The 24,201-nt window shown below is 31.7% G+C and overlaps 2 protein-coding genes and 1 non-coding gene across 4 annotated transcripts; 2 read left to right on the top strand and 1 right to left on the bottom strand.

Moving 5' to 3' along the window:
• Nucleotides 1–4,027: 4,027 nt before the first annotated feature.
• LOC123217214 (glutamine--tRNA ligase, cytoplasmic-like) lies at nt 4,028–11,874 on the bottom strand. 2 transcript variants are annotated; one of them, XM_044638048.1, is made up of 24 exons: nt 11,722–11,874; nt 11,478–11,627; nt 11,265–11,315; nt 10,859–10,930; nt 10,674–10,773; nt 10,357–10,452; nt 9,643–9,704; nt 9,422–9,529; nt 9,229–9,321; nt 8,787–8,939; nt 8,607–8,662; nt 8,094–8,184; nt 7,921–8,007; nt 7,611–7,808; nt 7,429–7,527; nt 6,337–6,468; nt 6,093–6,229; nt 5,899–5,998; nt 5,722–5,817; nt 5,270–5,370; nt 5,085–5,190; nt 4,853–4,942; nt 4,630–4,759; nt 4,028–4,418 (listed from the first exon to the last, which is right to left on the bottom strand). In XM_044638048.1, the coding sequence occupies exons 2-24, from the start codon at nt 11,610–11,612 to the stop codon at nt 4,270–4,272; spliced, it is 2,442 nt and encodes an 813-aa protein (XP_044493983.1). In that variant the 5' UTR covers nt 11,613–11,627; nt 11,722–11,874; the 3' UTR covers nt 4,028–4,269. The 2 variants fall into 2 exon arrangements, with proteins under 2 accessions (XP_044493983.1, XP_044493982.1); XM_044638047.1 differs by having other exon boundaries at nt 11,478–11,869.
• A 5,588-nt stretch (nt 11,875–17,462) lies between these two features.
• LOC123216227 lies at nt 17,463–18,712 on the top strand. Its single transcript, XM_044636625.1, has one exon. It carries the CDS (start codon nt 17,772–17,774, stop codon nt 18,585–18,587), a length of 816 nt encoding a protein of 271 aa, XP_044492560.1. The 5' UTR covers nt 17,463–17,771; the 3' UTR covers nt 18,588–18,712.
• Nucleotides 18,713–23,963: 5,251 nt separating this feature from the next.
• Nucleotides 23,964–24,049, top strand: TRNAY-GUA. Its single transcript is given in 2 exon segments — nt 23,964–24,000; nt 24,014–24,049. It is a non-coding gene; the product is annotated as a tRNA-Tyr (tRNA).
• Nucleotides 24,050–24,201: the final 152 nt, after the last annotated feature.

Genomic DNA, 24,201 nt, shown 5'->3' on the forward strand with positions numbered 1-24,201 from the left:
CTCTACAAACAATTACGAGTTGATTCAATCTAAACCAAATAGAGTTTGAAATTAGCTCAAACTTAGATCATAATCGTAATTTCAAATTTTAAATTGTTTGAGTCGGTATATAGTATTATTGAAAGATTACTAATAAAATGAACAATATTATCTAATAAACAAAAAGATAATCTCAAATCAAACTAAAACTCTAGCTCAAAATTTATTTGTTCAAATTAGCTCCGATGGGATACATCCATAACTGAAAGAGAGAAGAAGATACATACTTTGTATTGGTGTTGTCAATTCAAGAAATTTGATCACTGAATTGACAATCTATGGAATCAAAAGTGGAATCACATCTTATAATATGAGACACTCAATACTTGGTAGTTAAAACATGAATAATTTCTCATAAAACACTCTCTTTTTCGTCTATTATTTGAGTTTGGAAGCCAAAACTGGGGCTCCATCGTGCTGCAATATAACCTCAAGCTTGACTCATAAGTCATAAAAATCCACCAAAAATGGTTCTCCACCATAAGAAAAATAGCTTCTCTGCATGCTTTATAGCGATCACATCATAAATCAAGACCCTTGTGCACTTTATGAAGTGGATGCTGTTTGAGGAGAGACCCCATTAGGCAAAAATTACGCAGCCTCATGATGGCCTGCAGGAAACCAAGCAAGTAGGGTCGAATTCCAGCTAAGTTGAGCCCCAATATAGGTGGACTAAAGTTCAGTTTAAATTTTAAATGATCAATTCGAACTCATTTGAAATGACTAAAAATATTATTGGAGATCATCAATGAGATGAATGATATCACCAATGGAAAATAGTGTACTCGATGGAATTAATAGCGTCACAAACAAGATAGGGAGAATTCAAGTTGAACTGACTTTGTTTGAATTCAGCCCTTCAAGCAAGTCTTGCACATTAACAAAGTTTTCTTGTGCTGCATGTGATCATTTCAGAATTGATCACTCAAACAAATACTGACCATAGTATAAGACAAGCTAGAAAAAAATAAATTTTGTTCCCTGGCGAAGATAATACGGGACATTTACATGGCCATGACTAAGAGGAAGATGAATTCGATTTGATGTTAAATTAGACTAATTAGTCTGCATTAACCTTAACTATGAAATACCAGCAGCCTCTTGTCTTCCATTCATAACCCTTTCGGAATTCCCCCTCACATGCAACCAATCAAGCTTGTGAGTTTGAGACATCGATAACAGATTTTGTCATGTGAACTATTCAATCTAGTAAAATATTGATGTATTTATCGATAAAATATGGAAGAGACGTTGAATATACATGTGTATTTTACAACGTTTAAGAAATAACTAAAAAACCAGTAAATTTTTAAATTGTTAGTACATATTTTAGATTGTAAAAACTAAAAATAAAATTATATCAAACTTTGTGTTTAAAGCAAATAATATCTTGATAATGAATCAAACTAGTGGACCAAAATTGTTCAAGATATTAATTCAGAAAACAAAATCAAATTTCAAAGGTTGTTCAAGATATTGACTTGTTTGTCTTACTAGTAGAATATAGAAGGCTGGTCAAAGAAACTTTCAGTTAAGACAGAGTTTGCTTGATTGATGAAGAGAGTTTTTGGCATAAGTTGGATAGGATTAGGATTAAGACTGGCTGAGGTTTTGGTCCAAGTCTTGGTTCATAAAGCACAAAAAGTAAAGAAATGAATATTGTGGGTGGTGGTGATTTGTGCAAGAGAAACAGCTTGCAAATGCATGCAAGTAGAAGAAAAATTATAGCAAAGGACCTTGAAAACTTGAACAGCAAAAAAGTTGTAATCATTCAATCATACAAGGACAAGATTTATAAATTGGTCAACATAATTAATAAGCTACTCTTCTAACTAATTTTGGGTTTTTTTTTTTAAATCCAATATTTTTTTATATTTTGAGATATAAGATTAATCGACATAAAATTTATCATATTTTTTTTTAATTTTATAATCTAAAACATATTTTAATAACTTAAAAGTTTAGATTATTTAGCTAAACTTTTTTTTATTATTTTTAAATGATGTAAAATATTTATATATATTTAATATTTTTTTACTCACAATTAAGGTATTATTCACAAAATATTATATATTTTAAATCTAATTTGTCTCAATTTTATTTATTGAGACCCACTATCTAAAACACGTTTTGAAAATTTAAGGCTAATTTCCCTTATCATGAAGGTGTAGAATATTTTATATATACTTATGATCTCTCCTTATTTTATCAAAACAAGATTGGTTTAGAAGCGTTATATGTACAGTATTATAGTCAAATCAATCAGTTATCTTTGAAGGAAAAAAAAAAATGTTTGGTTTCATGTGCGGCAGGAATCTTTGAAAGAATTGGGACATTCGGGCAATCAAATCAAAACATTTCACTGTCATACGTAAACGTGAAGAGACTAAACTCTTAAAAGGTGGAGCTTTATTTTAATCTAACGTGGGGAAGAGTTCTGGACTTTTAGTGACAATGATTTTCTTTCTACCCTCTCAATTGCACTACTTTCTTTCGGCTGTCACTGCTTTTTTTTCTTTTCTATTTGCCCCTGTTATTGAAATTGACACCTCTTTTGTTATTTTGTGCCATCCTTGCTAAATGTTTTTATAGTTGAAAATTCCATATTTGTATGCAATCTCTATGCACAATAATATCGCTGGTATATTATCATGTTTGAAAAGTGAACATTGTTAGATAATAATTCAGTCTCTTTTTACCCACAATAATCTGTTAAAATGTGGAATCTCAAATTTGGAGTCAAAAGACCAAGGTTTAACTCCACACTCTAACAAATAGATTTAAATACAAACATAAACACCTTTTGATATGACCGTATTAAAATTGGATTGTTAGACTAGTGTTAAGGTTTAACAACTTTGGCAGACTCAGCCATGTGGGTTCCTCACACTAAAAATGACAATTTTCCCACTTTCAAGGATAAATTCCAGGGCCACCATTGCAATCTTCACAACCCAAAATTCAGATTGAAAAATGGGGAAATAATAGAGGAATTATCCTTTCAAAGGGGTACCAGCAAAATATGATGTTGAAAGGGCACCTTAAATCTGCACTTTGTAAAGTCTAAAGATAAACATGTTCTAGTAAATATCAAAAAACACAACTTTCATAGGGAAATCAAATCAAGTAGACTTGGATACGAACCTTACCGAGCCTAAACAATTCCTGACTCAATTACAACTCAAATGAAAAATGAAACAACTCTATTCCAATTTGAATTTATCAAGTCAAAGTTAAGAATAACTCGAATTCAACTATATCCTTAAGTTTGCAGTTTGAAACTTGACCTGAGTTCATGACTCAAATTCGTATCTCATTAATAATACAACGTCATTTCATCCAATAATAAACAAAACAATATCGTTTTCACAATCGTTTGACATGACTTAAATCAAATTGTAAACTAAGCTTGAACCAATTCGCAAGTCAAACTCTTTCCATCTTAAGTCCAACTTGGTTTAAAAAATGAGCTAATTCACCCAACTCAAACTTGGCCTAAAAGAATTCGAATCAAACTGACTTTCAAAACCAAGCCAACTTAATTTGAGTCCAACCCTAGCCCTATGATCAAGCATGACCTTCCTTACTCAATTTTCCAAACATTCCTGTTTAAAGCACTAAAAAGCATAGATCCTTGTCTAAAGTTATCAAAATACGCCAACACACAATACTAACTAATTATACAGTCTCATAATCACCTTAATTCAATGGTCAATGCTTCAAGAGTTTTTGTACTACACTCAAATCTTTCATTTGAAACCCTGGGATCATTATGAAAAATGGTATAACACCTTATACAAATTTCATGTCTAACAAGGCAAGAGAGATATGTTATGTATGTATAGGTATCCCACATCGCCTAAGGATATAAAACAAAATTAGTTAAATAGTCAATGAACTCTTAAACTATTGAAACCTATTTTGGGTTACAAAACTCAGTCAAAACTCTGGTGAAGTCTGTCCAAAGCAGACAATGGTTTTAGAGTTATTGAAGTTTCAATCAATCTTCTTCATAAAAATCTCTAAAAGAGAGTATAACTATGATACACCATTAACAAGTTCCAAGTGATCTTGTTGATGGGTCAAGAAAGAAATACATCAGAAGTTCCTGAAAACTGTCAACTGATTTGATCTATCTAATCATCCGTAAAAGTAAATGCTATGTATTAAATTGTAGTAACTGGTGGATTTTATAAAACTTTTATGAACATTGAAGAAGTAAAAAGTTGGTCATACAGGTTGCCCCATTACAGTCTCTGCATGAACTTTCCATCTGCTAGGGTCCTGCTTGCCACCTTTACTGTAGCTATCTTTGAGTGTGACTGTCCGGTTGAAGACAAGTCTTTCTGGATTGGAATCCTTATCAACTGTGAAATACCCTGGAATTAAGATTGAAACAGTAAAATTGTTAGAAAACGCTGTAACAAGAAAGTAAAGCCATTTTCACAGTACAAAGGTATCTCCAAATTCACAAACAATTGCACCAATTACTGCATTTACGCTAGGCCTGCATCTACATCTAACTATTTCAATGTTGCAGATAATTCAGAAATCTGAAACATTAAAAACAAGCAGGGGTTTTGAGTTTACCTAGCCTTTCAAACTGAAATTTGTCCCCAACAACAGAATTACGAAGTGCTGGTTCGGCAAATGCACCATGAATAACCTCTTTGGATTTGGGGTTCAAATCAGAGAGCCAATCATCAAGTTCAGAAGGATTCTGAAGGAAAAAATAGATCTCATGAGGCTTTATAGATTTTCAGGGAGAAAAGGAACAAAAGAAGATAATTGCAGAAAGTAAATAATAGCCAACCTCAGATATGAACAATTTGTCAAACAATCTGACTTCAACTTTAAGCGGATCAACACCAGTGGAAGGCTCAGCAACCCAGTGAAGAACTCCCTGTACAATAAGGAGAAATTTGAGCCAAAAGAGAATAATAACAATGCTGACAGCATAAATATAATTTCAAAACCAAGATTATTCACAGAACCACATTAAACAGAAATTTCAGTATGACCGAAAAATAAAACGGAATGAAAACCTTTGGCTTCGACTTTTTGGAAGGATCATATTCAGCCCGGATCTCAAGAACAGTCTCATTATCATCAGCTAAAATTGCCTCAGTGCATTTTATAGGAAAAGCATATCTGTAAAAGTAAATTGGATATGGAACCAATTTCTACTCAAGTTGATTTTAAACCAGGAAGTATTATAAAATACACATACCTTAGTAGTACAGATTTGCCAGGAGCAAGGCCATAATAATCTTTGGAATCTTTCATTCGAAAATCAGAACGCTCAATATACACAACATTTGAAAATGGAACCTACAATGAGCAGAAAAAGAAGATAGCAGCTAAATATTAAGATAAGAAACACTTGAAGCAAACTGATGGAAACCACATATATATAGCAATCCAAACATAATGTCCCTAAAAAGCTTGGATCCATCCTTGTCATTGAACTTCATGAGTATCTTATTTGGCAAGCAAATGAACCAACCAAAAGTTATGGTATACAAGTTTAGGCCAACAAACAGGTGCCACGAGGCAAACATGAACAATAAAATATAAGTTCAAAGCCAAAGCCTAAAAATGTAAAAGCAATTCAAGCAACTTGTTCAAAATTTGAAATCATTTTTATTCTCTTAAATCATAGCTGAAATCTCTATTCCTCACCTTGTAGAAAGCAGATGCATCATCTGCTTGAGCGTCAGGCCATCTCTTGGCATCAAGGTACATAGTTGAGCCAGATTCCAGGTTGGTAATAACTACCTGAAAACAAATTAAAGATGAGTTGCAGACAGGAACAAAAAAGATTCCCAAAGAAAATTACAGATGAGATAGGATCCAGACCTTCAAAGGATTTAGCACAACCAACGTGCGAGGTGCTGTTTTGTTTAGTTCTTCTCTTATATGATATTCCAAACGGTCCAAACGAATCAGACTACAATCACTGTATCACATGAATGGCAAATAGTACGGAAACTAGGCAGAATTAATAACAATCTCATATGCATGAACAATGAACAAAGTAAATGAAGCCAAACCTTCTAGTAATTCCAATTCCTCGAACAAAAGCATTGATTGAGGTTGAAGTCACACCCCTGCGCCGTAAACCGGCTAGTGTCATAAGACGGGGGTCATCCCAACCATCAACATACTTCTTTGTCACCAAGAAATTTAACTGCATTATCACAACACCACCAAAAAAAGTGGTTGGATTCATAGTGAAACAGCAATGAAATACATTTTAAGGCCTTCCACTATGAATTGCCAGATTTGTTCGCTCACCTTGCGCTTAGACATTACAGTGTTTGAAACATTTAGTCGAGAATACTCCCACACATAAGGTTGGTAAAGACCCAATGAATGCAACAACCAGTAATATGAAGCACGACGCGTCTCAAATTCAAGTGTACACAACTACATTAAACAAATTTCAAGTTAAACAAACGTCATCAACAAGCCACTTTACATAATCAAGTGAACATAAAAATTGTATGAAATGATCAGAATTCTCTGAAAGAGAGAACATTCAAGTGATGGAGATCTCACAAACACGTAAGAGAAAGTGCAAGGTACTTTAAAAAAAAAAGAGTGTTTATCCAAATGAGGCAAGGAAAGCTCACATTTTCTTACTTCCTACATATCGCAATCTTATTTTATCCAAGAGGGCAAGCAGAGCACTCATTTTCTATTCTTATTTTTGGCAAAGCATGAATTTCTCAAAACTCAGCAATTTTAAGATGTCTAGATTTCTTGTGAGCTTTTTATCTTACTAATAATAAACCAGAACCCATGAGTGACCAAGGAGGGGATACAATAACAATATTTCTCTCAAGCAACACTAAACACAATCACATCCAATAGTTTGTAACAAGAAGTATCAACCATAGGAGAATCAGAGCCCTACGAGTGAAAAAAAGGAACTAAATATTACTCAATGCATCCACTAGGATACAAAATACTCAAAAGAAACCCATCACAAGAATACAGTACCTGTGATTATGTGCAGCACAACCATAAAAATTAATTCAAAATATTTTTTATTGTCATGTCCAAAAGACCATTGAATAGAAATTGTGCTCTGGCATCTTCCATCTCTGTTTTTGCATTAAACATAACCCTAGACTAGCACCTAATCATTCAGCTCAAATACCAAGGATAACAATGACTAAACATTACCAATCATACCAATCTTACTTGAAACTGATAATCCACACATAAAAAGTTTATGAAAGAAGCATCTGAAACAATGTGCTACTGAACATAAAAATAATAAGTAATATTACAAGATACTTTCAGTAACAGCATTCGGACAACCTAATATGTGTCATGAAAGATGGCCCACAAAATTGAATATGCTAGAAGAATATAACTCACTGAATGTGTGATGTTTTCTATAGAATCCACAACGCAATGAGCATAATCATAACTTGGATAAATACACCACTTATCTCCTGCATGTGGATGGGGAGTGAACTGCAAGAGGACAATCTCAGCCCAGTCAGATATAAAGAACTTAACAAGTTTTGTAACTAAAGCTTTTAAATAATACTACTTGCCTTGATTCGATAGGCAATGAGGTCATACATATTAAAATTGTCACTTTGCATGTCCTGTTTCATCCGAAGAGTTGCTTTGCCTTCTTCAATCAAACCTCTTCTCATATCTTCAAACAGTTTCAATGATTCTGCGATAGGTCTATCCCTCCAAGGGCTATTCATCTTCTTTTCCCTGTACTCTTTAATTTCTTCAGGAGTCTAGAAGAAGTGACCCATTGCCAACCAAATTGCAAATTACAAGTTGTATGCCAAAATTAAGAACACTTCTAAAGCCATTAATATGCAGAAATGAGTTATAGTGAACTCTAACCTGGTGATCAACATAAGCATGACCCCTACGTATCAACTCCACTGCTAAATCATACAAATTTTGGAAATAGTCACTGGTGTATGTGATCTGCATCAATTCAGCAGATGTAGATGTCACAAAAAGAAAAAAAACATCTCTGCATTATATAGAGTTTACATAGACACTGTCAGTACCTTGAAAGGCTCCCAACCCATCCACGTGACTATTTCTTCAATATGATCAATATATTCTTTCTTTTCAGCTTCTGGGTTTGTATCATCAAATCTGAAAGCAATAAAGTTCAGTAATCAAAACTCAGAAACGTGTGTAACTGAAAAGTCATATATATTTTGATTTGCTAAGTGTTATAACTAAATCAAGGTTTAAATCAGCCATTTACAAACTTACATGATTAACCAATGGTTTGCTAACCCTGTCAATTCTAGGGAAGGGCAATGCAACAACCCTACAGCCAGTGCTCAAGTTAAACCAGTTTGCACAACTATAACTATAACAGACCTAGATGTAAGAAGTACGTTGCGTGATTCAATGTGTGACACAACCATGTACATATTCAGACAACTACATTTGGAAAATCAAGGAAATTAGATTACATGTTCTCAAAATACCAGACAGCTTAATTATACATATAAAATCATAAACAACTTCAAATACAACCAAAGAAGCAAAAACAAGCAAACACTCACCTAAGGTAGCAACATCCACCTCTCTCCTTTGCCAAACCAAAGTCAACAAACATTGCCTGGAAAGAGTTACATATTAATGAACAATCATAGTTCAAGCAAGCAGCAAACTCCAAAACTTAATTCTCCCTTTTTATCCCTTTCCAAGTTACATCAAACCTTGAAAGTAAAACTAGCAATTACCTTTGCATGGCCAATGTGTAGATACCCATTTGGTTCAGGTGGAAAGCGAGTAAAGACCTTTCCCCCTGTAGATTTCAAGTGCTTGTCAAGCATCTCCTTTGAATTGCAACACCTCAACACAGTGCCATTACTGAAAGGTATTTCAGTATGTACCTGATAATATACAAAAAAGAGTAAATATATGACTTAACCTAAAGCAACATGCAGCTGCAGAGCATTGGCTGGCAATGAACTAACTCATAGCCTGATTGACTTATTAATAGTGAAAACAATGAAATCACATATATACCATAAAATCTTTAATACAATGGAAAAAGTAATATAATATAATCAGCAAACAACTACAAACAAGATAGCAACATTTTTTTTTTCCGGTGATAAAAAGGAACAAGAAAATCTAGCATTGGAAATACTAAGGCAAAGAACAGATAACCAAATTCACCTGAATATTATCTACTGGTTGAGGGAATATCAAATATGGATTGAGCTCTTCCTCAGAAGGCTGTGCTGAAGCCTCAGCCATGGCTGGTTTGTCCTACAGCGTGCAATAACACCACAGGTGGAGAGAAATTATAACTTCTATCCAATAAAAAGGGTGTACCTATAAAACAAATAAAGCATGTATGTGGACTTACCTCCACTTTTGCAGGCTTCTCCTTTTTCTCCTTCTTCTTTGCAGGTTTCTCATTATCTACTGCTGTCCTTTCGCCAAGTAATTCATACAGTTTAGCATCTATTAGTTGCTGTCAAGGAAGACAACAGAAATTTGGAATAGTGTCAAAAAAGATTTACATTCATATAAAATCCAATGCTAATTCAAATCATTGATATTCACAGGGGATAAGTAATCATTCACCTTGACAATCTTTGGATCAGCCCATGGTAGCCTCTTCCTAACATGTGCAAACAAATCACCCACTACAGACAAAATAATTGAATGTCAATTGCAAAAGACAGAGCAAAATGGGCAATTGATGAAAGATTATGAATTGAAGAAAACTGAACTCCAATTTACATTCAGAAACTCACATAAACAGACAAAAAAACTAACTAATAGCCTTCCTACGTATGAAGGTGTGGATTGAATTTATAGCATTAATTGGAAAATTATGCTCAAACACGTATGAGAAAGAGAGAAAACTAGTCCCTTACAAGTTTCTCTCTTCCCTCATTCATATGAATGAAAGAGAGAGAGAGAGAGAGAGAGAAAGGATTTATCGCATTACATTTTTTAGCCAGAAATCCTCTACCTTTCTAACAAGTTCTAAACTAGGGACCACTACCAGATTCTGCAACCTTGATAGTCAAGAAATTAACATAACACGAAATTTCAACCCTTAAGTTTTCCAATCAAAGGTCTGAAACAGAAACATTCCCACTGTATCTCACACTCTCACTAATAGCTATTAGATATGAGTTGGATGAAACCGATATAACATTATAAGACTTCACACTGATACAAAATAAATTGCAACAAAGAGAAGCTAATTTTAATTAAAATTTTGAAAAAACATATTATATTTCTGTACCATTCAGAGTTATAAAAACTAAGTCAAAATCAAGTACTAACCATTTGTTCGATAACATAGCTCCAAAATTGAATTTTGATTCTCTTCAAAGACTTCATTAACCGTCTGTTCAATATCTTCTACAGAAACTTCAACCCCTGTTCAATATACATGGACAGAGGAGTAAACAATACCATAGAAGGGAATGTTTCAAATAAAGAAACAACAAAATTAATTAAGCTGTCAGTCTTATATAGTAAATGATGCTGCATTAGTTAGTAGACTGCAACAACATAATTGTGTCCAGTAACTTAAATTACGGCAAATTCCTAGTGCATTTAACACCATATATCAAATGGAGGAGTTGTTTTTGTCATACCAACGCCACATGCTTCTTCAAATTCATCAACTTTAAAGTTCTCGGCACCAACACTTGCAAAAAACAAGAATGCTGCTTCTAACTGGGCTGGGGTTTTAATCTACAAAAGGCAACTCTATAAGAAAATTGTAAATCTAGACAAACACACATCAAATACATGAAAACTTGATGAGATCGTGTCAGACCTTGGAGGAGACGACATACTGTAGCAGAGTTGGGCGATGAACAAGGGCATTTGCTGGGTACTTCGTAGCAACCTGTCATAAAAACAAGTACCAAATTCTCAAATAGAATACAAAGAGAACTTCACCGGGTAATTTTGATTTTTGTTTGTGTTCCTCAAACTTTAATTAAAAAAATACAAAAAATATTAAATATATCATTCCAGTAACTCCAGTAATCCAAATTCTCAAATGAAAAACAAACGAAACTTTACTGTGTTAAATTTAAATTTTTTCAACTCTTCTAACTTCACCGTAAAAAAAACAAAGAAAAAATATATTAACAATATCATTCCAGCATTTCCACTGTCCAATAGATTCTTCACAAGAAGAAACCAGGCGAAAGTAAATCAATGTTCAAACAACTTACCGTATAAAGTAAATTCCCGATTCTTCGGTCACACCCGTCAGTAACAGCAGCCTGAAATAAAAATCACAAGTTCATCACAATTATTACGATACCAAAACAAAGCTACAAAGCTACATCGAAATAACCAGAAAATTGAAACCAAGCCCGAAAAGAAAACGAAATAAGAAGGGGAAATAAAAGGACAAAGAGACATAAATAAATAGAGTAGAGTACCTCGTTAATGACGGCAGTCAAATTGGAGGTGACCTTGTTGTTGGCGATGGTGTTCTTGGCCGTTCGTTCATCCAAGCCGATCTTCAAGAAGAGCTGAAGCAATTCCTCCGCTTTCTCCTCTTTCACCACCACCATTGTCGATTTTCGTTGCTGCTAAGAGTTGAGAAGGGTTAATTCTAGAGCTGGGTGTTTTGTATCGAAATTTATTACAGCTAGAGAGTTTATAAAAAGAAAGAAAAAAAACCAGCCCACTGAAAAGGAGAAGGAGAAGAAGGAAGAATCTAGGTGCGTGCTTTGGTGAATCTGTAGAATCGATTTGGAAACTAAAAGCTGGGAGATTTTTCAAAGTGGGGATTTAACACCCTTAACTTTTATCTAACTCTAAAAGGACTGAAATTCCCATAGGGCCTGATATTGATTTGTCGGGTCGGGTCGGGTCGCAATGAAATTGATTTGTGGTTGAAGCAAAAGAATAAACGTGAATGCTTCAGTGTTTATTTGAAAGAAGTATACATTAGAAAGTTCAAAATTAAATTGCAGCAGTAAGCATCGATTCCATCGAAAACTATTTTGACTTAAGGCCTTTTTGGTGTAACATGTGACTCAAACTGATAAAAATTGCAGCGATTTATGAGTCCTCACAAAATCAGTTTTCTTTTCTTCTCAAGGAATGATTTTTGTTTATGTATTTGCTGTAATCAATCAACGAATGCATTTACAAGTAAACCTCTATCCTGGAAAATGCAGATTTTTTTGGTTAATGGTGCAATGCAATGGCATCAAATTTTGATAACAAAAAATCTCATCTAAATTAAAACGTCCTTTTAAGACAAACTCAATCTCACCAAGTAAGTCAAACCCCAAGTTTGATGACCGACTTTACAATTCAGATAAGTAAAAGGTTTGATTTTAAAATATCGACATAAAAGACTTGAATATGATATCTCATATATAAAATTTCTTTCTACTACTCAAGCTATTTTTAAGGGCTAAATGCCATCAAAATTTGCTTAAAAAATATGCTAGCATTAAAGAATATTGTATTTGACAACCACTTTGATTTTAAAGACATAGCGACACACTTGAGGTTATGCTTCCCTGGTTAGCAGGCAAAGGCTTCCCATGAGGGGGCAACATCTTGAGCTGATAAGCGACATTTAATTATCTGCTACTTGCTCCTTGCTTATATAGTAGTTAGGGTATAATTTTTTTTTTTTGATAATCAAGAAACCCAACCTAGTTAGTTGGATAGGTCAATCTCAAGTACAATCATTGAATCTACAACTATTGTACCGAGTAAATTAATATTTGACTTGGTATGACATCACTAGGACACAAACCTAGTCCTTCCACTTGAGGATTTCACAGCCCATCTACTCAAACCAACCTTTAAGGTCGATATAATGAGAAATCCCATCTAAGTCAGACGGTCCTTTTGAGGCGAAACCAACCACACAAAGCAGGTTAAATCCTAAACTTAGTGACTAAACCCACAACTTAAGTAAGTTAAGAGTTTGAACTTGAAATGTCATTAAAGAAAACTTGAACTCATATTTTATTATACATAAAGTCTCTTCTTTTGTCATTTAAGCTATCTTTGAAGACTTAATACCATCAAATTTTGTGTAAAAAAATATGCCAACATTAAAAAAAATTGTATTCAGCTACCACTTTGATTGTAAAGACATTATGGCAACATGCTTAGGGCTATGCTTCTCACCCGAGTAGCAAGCGAAGGCTTCCCATGAGCAGTTGGAGGTGTAAGGGGCAACACCTTGAGCTGATAAGTGACGTTTAATTATTTGCTACTTGCTCCTTGCTTAGATAGTAGTTAGGGTATAATCTTTTTGTAATAATCGGGTCATACCTAGTTAGTTGAATATACAAATCTCGGGCAAATGATTGAATTTACAATCATTGTATCAACTAAATTAAGATTTGACTTGGTATGACATCACTAGGGTTGCAAGCCTCGTCCTTTAATTTGAAGATTTTACAACTCATCTACTCAAACCAACTCATGGTGTAATGATGATCCAAGTCGAATCGTCCCTTTAAGGCGAAACCAATCACACTAAGTAGGTTAAATCTGAGGTTCAGTGACTGACTTTACAACTCAGATAAATTAAGAGTTTAATCTTAAAATATCGTTTAAAAAAACTTGAACTAATGTTTTCTTATATATAAAATCTCTTCTTTTGTCACTCAAACTATCTTTGAGGGTTTAATACCACCAAATTTTGCTTACAAAATATGTCAACATTAAAAAATATTGTATTTGGCTATCACTTTGATAATAAAGACATTATGGCAACGGACTTGGGGTTATGATTCTTGCCTAGTTAGCAGGTGCAGATTTCCCATAAGCAGTTAGGGGTCCAGGGGGCAACACTTTGAGCTGATAAATGACTTTCAATTACTCGCCACTTGCTTCTTAATTATATAATAGTTAAGGTATAACCCCTTTTTTTAATATCTAGGAAACTATACTCGATTAGTTGAATATATAAATCTTGGGTATAATGATTAAACTATAACTATTGTATCAGATAAATTTAGGTTTGACTTGGTATAACACCACTCGATCATAAACCTAGTCCTTTCACTCGAGGATTTCACATCTCATCCACTCAAGCCAACTTCAGAGGTCTAATTAGGGTGTACATAGTTTATATTTCTCTTTTTCTATTTTTTTTTTAAAGAACAGGAGGAGGTTGAGGCTAAGATAATAATCTTATCTTTTAAAAGGAACTTAAAACAGAAAAAAAAAAAAGAGAATGGAACTCATGTATGAACCCCAAGTCATCGAATGAATTTACTGCCATATTGTCATTACTCTACAATTCCCTTCGATTTCTTAAAGCATTTTGTCTCAAATGTTTTCAGCATTTGACTAAACATTTATTTCCTCACTGAAAGAAGTAATCCAATTCAACTGGTGGTCAAACCTTTTTTTAAAATAAAAAAGGGTTAAAATTAGATCATATAATTAAACCATTTAGCAAATGATTAGACTGATTAATTATTTAAAAATAATTTTTAAAAAATTATATAATTTTTCTTTAAATATATAATATAAATTATTTTAATATCAAAATAAATTTAAGTTCATCTTAAATTCTTAAAACCCACTTTTAAAATAATTGAAAGTATAATGTTTATGAATCATTCCTTCATATAATCTTCCTATTTCACATGTTTAATGAAAGAGATTTGAGTTTAGTATCGAATTAGGACTTGTCTCAATCTGTTTACACAAGTCACTGCTCTTCTCAATCGAAATTTCCCACGTCCTTTGTCTAACTGGTTTCATTTCTCTCTCTTTCTCTCTTCCGTCTTCACAATTTCACCATCCTCAGATGAAAATCAAGTTCCAGGCTTCTGTAGATTCATTTTTTGTATTCCTACAACTACAGATTTAGCTACCCTACTGCGCCTTTTTTTTTTTTTAAAGTAAAAATATATATTAACAAAGAAATAAGGAGCCTACAAAAACACTCGGGAATAAATTACGCTCATCCCACCAAAAGAAAGGACAGCAAACAAACTAAGCCAACCTATAAATAAGAATCAATTCTTCTTGAAGACCTATCAAAATTGTTACTAAAATAAGGTTCAAGAAGAGGACAAAATATGGGCTAACTGAGACTGTCTAAACAAAAGAATTCGCAGGTCTACTTGCTAGTTTTACAACATAAGAACATCATCAAACTGTAGTAACCAAGATTGCAGCGAAACCTAACAATAGTTGTAGTATGAAGACCTCTTGGCCAAGCATGTCCACTTATGAATAGCAATAGAGATGGTCCTGGCACCGAGGGAAACACCACTGACTCTGCCTCTGGGAGACTGCAATGATCCCCTTTGGATTCTTCAAAAGGCGGGAGGTATCTTGTTGTGCTACGGGTCATTTTAAACACACAATTTGTTACCGGTTTTTTTTTTACCCAAAACACATTTCACCATTGCTGGTAGCTTACAGTTATTTTACCACTTTTATCTAATAACAATTAATGATTTTAAAACCAAATCAGTAATCAAACCGATCATTTCATTAGTTTATGGGTTGATTGATTTGATCAATCGATTTAATCTATTATCAAATTATAATAAATTTTTTAAAAATAATATTAGAATAACTGACAAGTTTTGTATTTGAATAGAAAAAATCAGAATAAAGTATTTTAGTTGCTTAAAATTTTGAAAAAAAAAAATCAATCAAGATACCAAGCCTATAATAATTAGAATATAACCTTTTCAATGAAAGACAATTATTTATCTAATCTCAAAGGAATAATTAGATTAAAAAAATTTATTTATTTTATGATTAAAAAAAAAAAAAACATAATTCTATAAGTTATTATTCATATAAGATATTTTAATTTATATGAAATATTATTTTACAAATATTCTAAAGTTACTCTCATATGATATTTTTAAACTTTAAAAGTTGATTTATTGTATTACAAAAGGTTAAAACTAAAATTTTTTTATGTTTCCTCAATAAAGTCATTTCAATGGATTAGATTTTTTTTTTCTTTTTCATTTTATTTTCGATTTTTTTTACAAACCTTTAAAATTAATATAATTTAATATAAAATAATTAAATTACTAAAAAATAAACAAATTTTTTAAAGTTAATCAAATTTTGGTCAAATCTAATTTTATCAGTTTTAACCGGTTCATCTAATTTATCAATTTCGATCAAGTTTAACCAAGTTAAAATCTAAATCAATTTTTGAGATAAACTAAATTAAATTTGGAGTTACTCTTCAATTTAACTGATTAAACCAATTACTCTGATCTGATTATCAGAAATTGTGAAACACTCTACGCATTCACAACAAGTATAAGCATGAGGTTCATTTGCTCTTATGTGCAATGCCTCCCTGAGATCGAACAGTTTTGCCAAGTCAATCTTAAACCAAACCGAAATTTCAATTTGAAGGTGATTTATTAAAACTAAATCATGAATTTGTTCCAAAGCAAGTCGGACCCAATCTATCATAAAGAGATGATGAGATGCCAAATGAATCAGAGACACAGAAACATGTGACAAGCAATTATTCTCCCATGCAATTATTCCTCCACCTGTCGTCTGCATTATCCTCCATTTTTATTTTCCTTTTGATATCATCGCATGAGTCTGTCTATATGTATCGTTCTATCCAAAATCAATAAAAAGAGTGAATCTAACCAGTTTCACTATTTGCTCTATTATTCTCCATTTTTATCTCATATCATTATAAAATATATAAAATAATACTAAAATAATATTAATTATACATATAATAATTAATTATATAAAATTATTTTTAAAGATTTAACTGATTTGATTGTCAATTAAACTAGTATACCCCTTTATCATATTAATATCTAATTTGATATCAAAAATATTATTTATAAATATAATATTATACAATTAAATGACAGTTTTATATCTTAAACTCTGAATTTCATCAAACTAATGAGATAAAAATGAACTCAATACTCAATAGATCTTTTAAGAATACATTTTAATAATGCTGCTGATGTGGACCTCCAACATTGCAAACTAAAGTTGACTGGGATGAGGATTAAACGACACAGTTTCAACATAAATCAATGAAAAATGTTGCGATATTGTATCCGAACACAAGAGATTCAATACAATTAAAAAAATTAAGGCTTCTGGTACTCTCACTATCACTTTCATTATCACTTTTTGTAGGATTGGATTTAATCAAATTGTTAGAGATTAGATTCCAATTAGTTAAGTTTGAGTTAAATATTAAGTTTATTTTTATAAAATAAGTTGAGTTTAAATCAATCTAAATATTTAAAAGTTAAGCCAATTTGAATCAAATTCAAAATAAATTATTTTCGAGTCAAATTTAAATATCAACTCATAAATTACTGACTTTTTTATATTCGAGTTAATCTCAAACTAAAATGTATTTGAGCTTAATCCGAATTAAACAATTTTGGCACCAATCTTGAAGTGAAAGAAGAAACTTTCCTTGGAAACCCACCTAGAGTTGGAGAAGAAAATCCCTTTTATAGCCTTTCGGTGCTTAATTTCAACTACTTCGAATTTCCTTTTTCTGTTATCTTCCTAAAATGGAATCTTTCTCATCCTCAATCTTCACACCATACTTCATTCTTCCCATTTTTGTTGCCTCTTGCTCTCTCCTTACTCCAAAATAAAGCTAATCTTAAACCTAAACCTGCAGCCATTTCTGACTCTTCCCTTGGCCACCCTCTTTGTTTTTTTTTTTTTTTTAATTTTTTTTCCAGGCTTCTGGCTTTTTTGCTATGGCTATAGATGTCTGCTCGGAGAATTCTGGTCCTCGAATCTCATTTTCACATGATCTAAACCAGAAGGATCCTGGAGTGCCACAGTTTGAAAGAAGATTGGATTCATCTCTTCTTGATTCGAGTTCCGATTTCGAGTTCTGCATTGGCAATAGTATTTATTTCCAGGAGCTTTCTTCAGCTGATGAGCTTTTCTCCAATGGAAAGATTCTTCCTGTTGAAATCAAGAAGAAGAAACAAGTCGGCCATCAACCAGCACAACCTCCACCATCGTCTTCACCTTCTCCTCATCCAAACCAAATATTGGCAGCAAAGAAGAGATTAAAAGAGTACTTATCAACGAGTCTCGATGATGCCAATGGTGATGAAGAAGAATACGACGACAAGCCTGTGTATAAATCTTTCTGGCAATTCAAACGAAGTAGCAGTCTCAACTTCGATAGCACTCGAAGCAAGAGTTTAATCAACTCTTTACACTTCCTTTCACGAAGTAATTCCACTGGTTCAGCCCTTTCAAAGGAATCCCAGAGGCAGAATTTACAAAGGCAACCATCTGGTTCCAGAAAATCAAAAGTTTCAAGATCTGCTGGTTCTTACTATTCTTATTTCAACAACACTACTCGTTCTTCCTCAACCCAGAAGCCTCCTTTGAAGAAGAACTGTGGATCTTATAATAATAATAATGGCAACAATAATGGTGTCAGAATCAGTCCGGTCTTAAACATCCCTCCTCCTCACATTTCATATGCCACTGTAAATCTCTTTGGCCTTGGTTCACTCTTCTGTAATGGCAAGATTAAAAGGAAGAAGAGATAGATCGATTCTTTTTTCCATTATTTTCCAAAGCTTTCATTATGACTCCAGTTTTCTTTTCAAGTACAGATGGATTTGGTTGTCACATGTGATAATTTTATGTAAATTAATAAAAGAAAGTTTATACATACTTACCTAATGCTGGATTGTCAAGTAAGAACACGGGAGCAACAGTTTTCTCGTATTTGGTGTAATCAAGAACAACTATATATATATAAATAATTGAAGATTAACAAGTACAAACATATAAGGTGAGAACTCATTCAAGCTGCAATGGGATGAATAGTATTATCAACTGAATAAACAATATCATTAAATAGATAAACAAATTGATCTTAAGCTGAATTATCCTTACAAAAATTTTGACATATCATGTGATCAAATGATTTAAATTAAATTTGATAAAGTAAACAATTTTATCATTAAATCACATGATAGCATATCAAAATATTTGTATACATCAATGCCATTATTTGGCTATATAATATAAGTTAAAACCAGAATAGAGATAGCGACCAATGAATGGTCATAATTTAAGCATATCAAGATGTTAAGGTGACAGGAGACAGGTAAACAAGGGCATCCATCTTTAACGGAGATCCAATGCTTGCTTTTACATATATGTAGTTCTTTTACCTTGTAGATATTGCAATTTTGGGTAGATTTGAAGTGGTAAATCGTGGCTTTATAAGCATACCGAAGAGAATAATTTATAGAAAGTTTGATTAGGGGAATTGGGTCCATTGATTTTGGTGGTTGTTGTTATATGTTGACTAAGACTAAATAGTGCTAAAAGTTGTGTTTTGAAAAAGAAATTTAATGGTTGAAGTATCGGTGAATTATATGATAATATGTTATTTAAATATATAAAATTGATTTATATAAATATGATAGAGAGTTTGGGTTGACTCGTGACCTAGCTTGAGTCATCTTGTTTAAGCTTAGCCTGTAGGTGTACATCCTATCATTGTAGTGGATTGTGTTAGACTTGTAGGTTATTGAAAAAAAAATTTGAATTTTTAAATGGTTTTACGGAAAGCAAAACGTCTACACTTACAGAAGCAATTAGTCAAGCCAATGGGGACGGGCCAAAATTTAAGTTTTTTTTTTTGTTTTTTCTCTAAATTTTTCCTATATAAACTCTCTTCCCTCTCCCAAAAATCATACAATCTCAATCTCATATTCTCTCAACAATTCCAGTGTTAAACTCTTTCAATTCTTAATTAATATTTATCTACTTATAACAATTGAATTTTCTGTTTGTGTTATAATTTTATCCATCATTATTTTTTATTCAATAAAAAATTACGAATGGATCTAAACTCGAATGAGTTTAATTTGTTTGAATTTTATTAAAGAGTAATGATATTATTGATGATGCATTAGAGCACCAATGCATGAAAGTGTGACAGACCCAACAGGAAAAAAAAAAAAACAAAAATCGATAGTGTTGGATTACTTCAATCTAATAGAAAAAATGATCAAAGATAGATCAATTTGATAGGTAGTGTGCACACACTGCGGTTCCTATTTAAAATGTGTTAGTTGGGGCAACATCGATTATCTTCACCGTCATATTACTGAATAGGCCAAAAGACTTATTCACACCCAAGTTTTAGTCTATTCTCAAACACTCACTTATGAGGTTTCAAAAACTTAAATACCTACCTATCATTCAACTTCAGTTCAATTTTTCTATTAGTTGTAAGGTTAAAATTGTTATTTTATCATTAATATTAAAATAAATAAAAATTACATCTCATTCCCCCCCCCCCCCCCTTAAGTTTAAAAAACTAACAATTTCTCTCCACTTAAAAGTTTAAAAGCTTGCATTTCCCTTGTTAGGATTTGATTTTTTTATTTGGGCTTTTTGGCCACCAATCGGTTTCGACTATCAACCAATCTTTTGTGCATCTCCCTCCTTGGTGATTTATCAACATGAAAACCATCAAAAATTCAATCGAAATGGTCAGACAACATCGTATAAATTCACGTGACATCGCATAGATCTATACAATATTGTCTAACCGTTTCGACTAGATTTTGGGTGGTTTTCGCATCAGGAAACCACTGGGAAGGGAGATGCATAGAAGACCAGTTGATGGCCAGAACCAATTGGTCATCAGAAAGCCCAAATGAAAAAACAAAACCCTAACAACGGGAAAATACAAGTTTTCAAACTTTTGGGTGAGAAGAAATTATTAGTTTTTAAACTTAAGGGGAGAAAATGAGATGTAGTTTTATTTATTTTAATATTAATGATAAAATAACGATTTTACCCTTACAACTAATTGAAAATTTTAAGTGAAGTTGGATAATAAATAAGTATTTGGGTTTTTGAAACTCCATGGGTAGGTGTTTGGGAATAGACTAAAACTTTGGTGGGAATAAGTCTTTTGCCCTTACTGAATATTATAAAAAAATTCTATACAACATGAGAAGACAACAACAAATTACCTTCACCAAATCATGATCAGTTGATGGCTCCAATGTAAGCAGTCCCAACGATTCAGGGCATGTTGGAAAAATAACGAATTTCATCTATGATCATTTGCAGATGAGTGATTATATAGTCAGATATGTTGTAGCTTTTGACCAATATTTTTTATATGCTAAAGATGAAATATTAGAATAGATGATGCAAAATAGCAGTCAACTAACCTTTAGAAGAATTCCTAAATCTATCCTTAGATTTGACATCGTTAGAAATTATGAATTCATGAAATGAAAAATGATAAGAGAACTAAGTAATTTTATGGACAGAAGTAATTTTAATGAAGTTATTTCAATTACTTCTTATTTATGGAGTATAACTAATCACGATATATGATACTTATGCGTAATTACCCATTACATTGATTCTTATTGGTAGTTGTGCATAAATGTTATTGCATTTAGATCACTAGAATATCTTTATACTGGTTTTACAATTTATCAAATATTAACTAATATTTTTTATAAATATAAAATTAATAATTCTATTTTTTCAATTAACTTAGATAATGCAAAAAATAATAATACAATAATTGAATTAATGTTAAATCATTTAGTTGTACTATTTGGTAGAAAATTATTTTCATACTAGGAGTGCACATTATATTATGAATTTAATAGTTCAAGATAGTTTGAGTTTAACGAAAGATCAAATAACACTACTTAGACATGTCATCGTTTACATTTCGTCATCCTTATTACGTACACAAGCATATCATAATTTGTGTAATAAATGAGGTTAAAATGAACAAAATCAAAAGTTGATGTTAGAATTAGGTAGAATTCAACATATTTTATATTGAAAGCATGTGAAAGGTATAAAGTAACTATAACATGGTTTCTCAGTATCCAACCAAAAAAATTCAATAACGCATTTTTTTTAAAACTAAATATGATTGGGAGATTGCCAATTTTTTAATAAACATGTTAGAGTCTCTAAAGACAGTTATTGATTAATATTAGGCGTGTATTATTCCATTACATGTTTAATTTTATATAATATGTTAGAAATACGTGATATTTTAAAAAAATATAGGTATTATGGTATTTTCAAGGATATGTCTAAATAAATGGAGGAAAAATTTTAAAAATATTGGAATAGGTACCTTTACTTTTTTCTGTAGCCACCATTTTAGATCCAAGGGCCAAATTATTATGAATACGCAATTGTTTAGATATTATAAATGAAAATCTGTTAGAACCATGCACTAACAAAATAAAAGATGTTCAAAATTTTTTATTTGAAATATATACTATTTATGAATACAAATATAGAAGGATGACACATACATACTCTCAAATCAAAAGTAAGTTCAAGTGGTTTAGGCAGATAGAAGTCATGTATATGATCAATCTTGCATAAAGATAAGCGACATATATGTCATAGTTCAAATTATGATGAGTTTTCTAATTATATTAATATTAATTATTATCTTGAAATTATAAAAGGATGTTTTAGCATAGTGAAAAACACATCAAGAAAGTTTCTTCCGCCATAATACATGATCTACTAATGTCTCTAGTGTCTACCGTAACATCAAAATAAGTTTTTAGTGTAAGTGAATATATATTGAATAACAAACAATTGAACTTACATACTAACATAGTCAAGGCAATTATATATATGAAAGATTGAGTGAAAGTTGACTTTAAATTACAAAATCGGATTGCAACAGATATATTTGAAAAATTCAAAAATTTGGACATCGAAGATGAATATATATATATATATATATATATATATATATATATATATATATATATATATATATATATAAAACTTATATTTGTACATTATATAAATGAATTAATTTATATTATCTTCAAATTTTTTCCATCATGTAATCATGGTATTCTTACGCAAGTGAGAGATTGTTAATAAAATTTTCGTGGTAATGTCCTTAGTTTTAGTGATTAAAAAACGATTTTTATTTAATTTTACATAATTATCAAAAATTAAAAAATTATTTTATTATTTAATTAAAATAATAATTAAATAAGATTACGCAAGTGAGGGTTGTGGCATAAACTTTAGTTTTTTTGTGGATCGGATTGGCTCACAAGGTTTGCGACAACCCTTAAGTACAGTAGGTCACACGAAAGTTGACTCAGTTTGATCCGATATGACCCATTGTCACATGTAAGTATACATAATTTTATTGTTGATAATTAATGTAATTAATCAATGTTGCTTTGATTTCTATTGGTTTGACTCAAAAGAATATCATACTCGAACTTAGGTTGCAAATGAGTGGAATTGCTCAAATTGGACTTTCTAATCGAGCTCAAGTTTGTTGTTTTTTTACTCGTAAACTTATGACTTAATTTGAGTATAATATTAATAAGTTCCTAAAATTTTAAAATTGTGTACTTAAACTTCTAAAATCTTATTTTTGACTTTGAATATAGGGTAATCGATGAATGTTTAAATTATAATGTTTAATTATAATTCTTCAAGTTAAGTTTAACTCAATCATTCCTATTTTGAGCTTGAACATTTGCATCAAGTCAAATAATACTTGGCTCAAGTTGATTGCTATCTTACTTCGAATTGCTTAAAAAACTAATAAAATAAAATCAAACACACCTTAACAAAATATAATAATACTTCATATATAAACATTTGAGTATTCATGAATACTAATAATCGATATATCATCATCTAATTAAAATATTTTAAATTAAAAATAATTAATTAATTTATCTATTCATATAATAATATATTATTTTATTTATATTCATTAATATTAACTGTTGATACATTTACCGCTCATTAAGAAGGCAAAGACAAAATTACATAGAAATGCCCTAGGAAACACTTTCTTAATCTCAGAAGGACACGCGCTAATTCTGTTATATTGTCTATTCAGAGGAAACTCTCAACGCCCGACCTTAGCTCAGTTGGTAGAGCGGAGGACTGTAGTGGTGTAGCTGTTATCCTTAGGTCGCTGGTTCGAATCCGGCAGGTCGGATTTTTGTCTTCAAATTTACTCTCTTCGGTTCAAATCTTCAGATTTTGACCCGACCCATTTCCCACATTGGCCCAACATCGACCAGTCCAATACTCCAATTTTGCATTGCTATCAGAAGCGGTTAATTATTTAAATAATTATTCAAAAAAATT

This window comes from Mangifera indica, chromosome 5 (assembly GCF_011075055.1).
Source record: "Mangifera indica cultivar Alphonso chromosome 5, CATAS_Mindica_2.1, whole genome shotgun sequence".
NCBI classification, from domain to species: domain Eukaryota; kingdom Viridiplantae; phylum Streptophyta; class Magnoliopsida; order Sapindales; family Anacardiaceae; genus Mangifera; species Mangifera indica.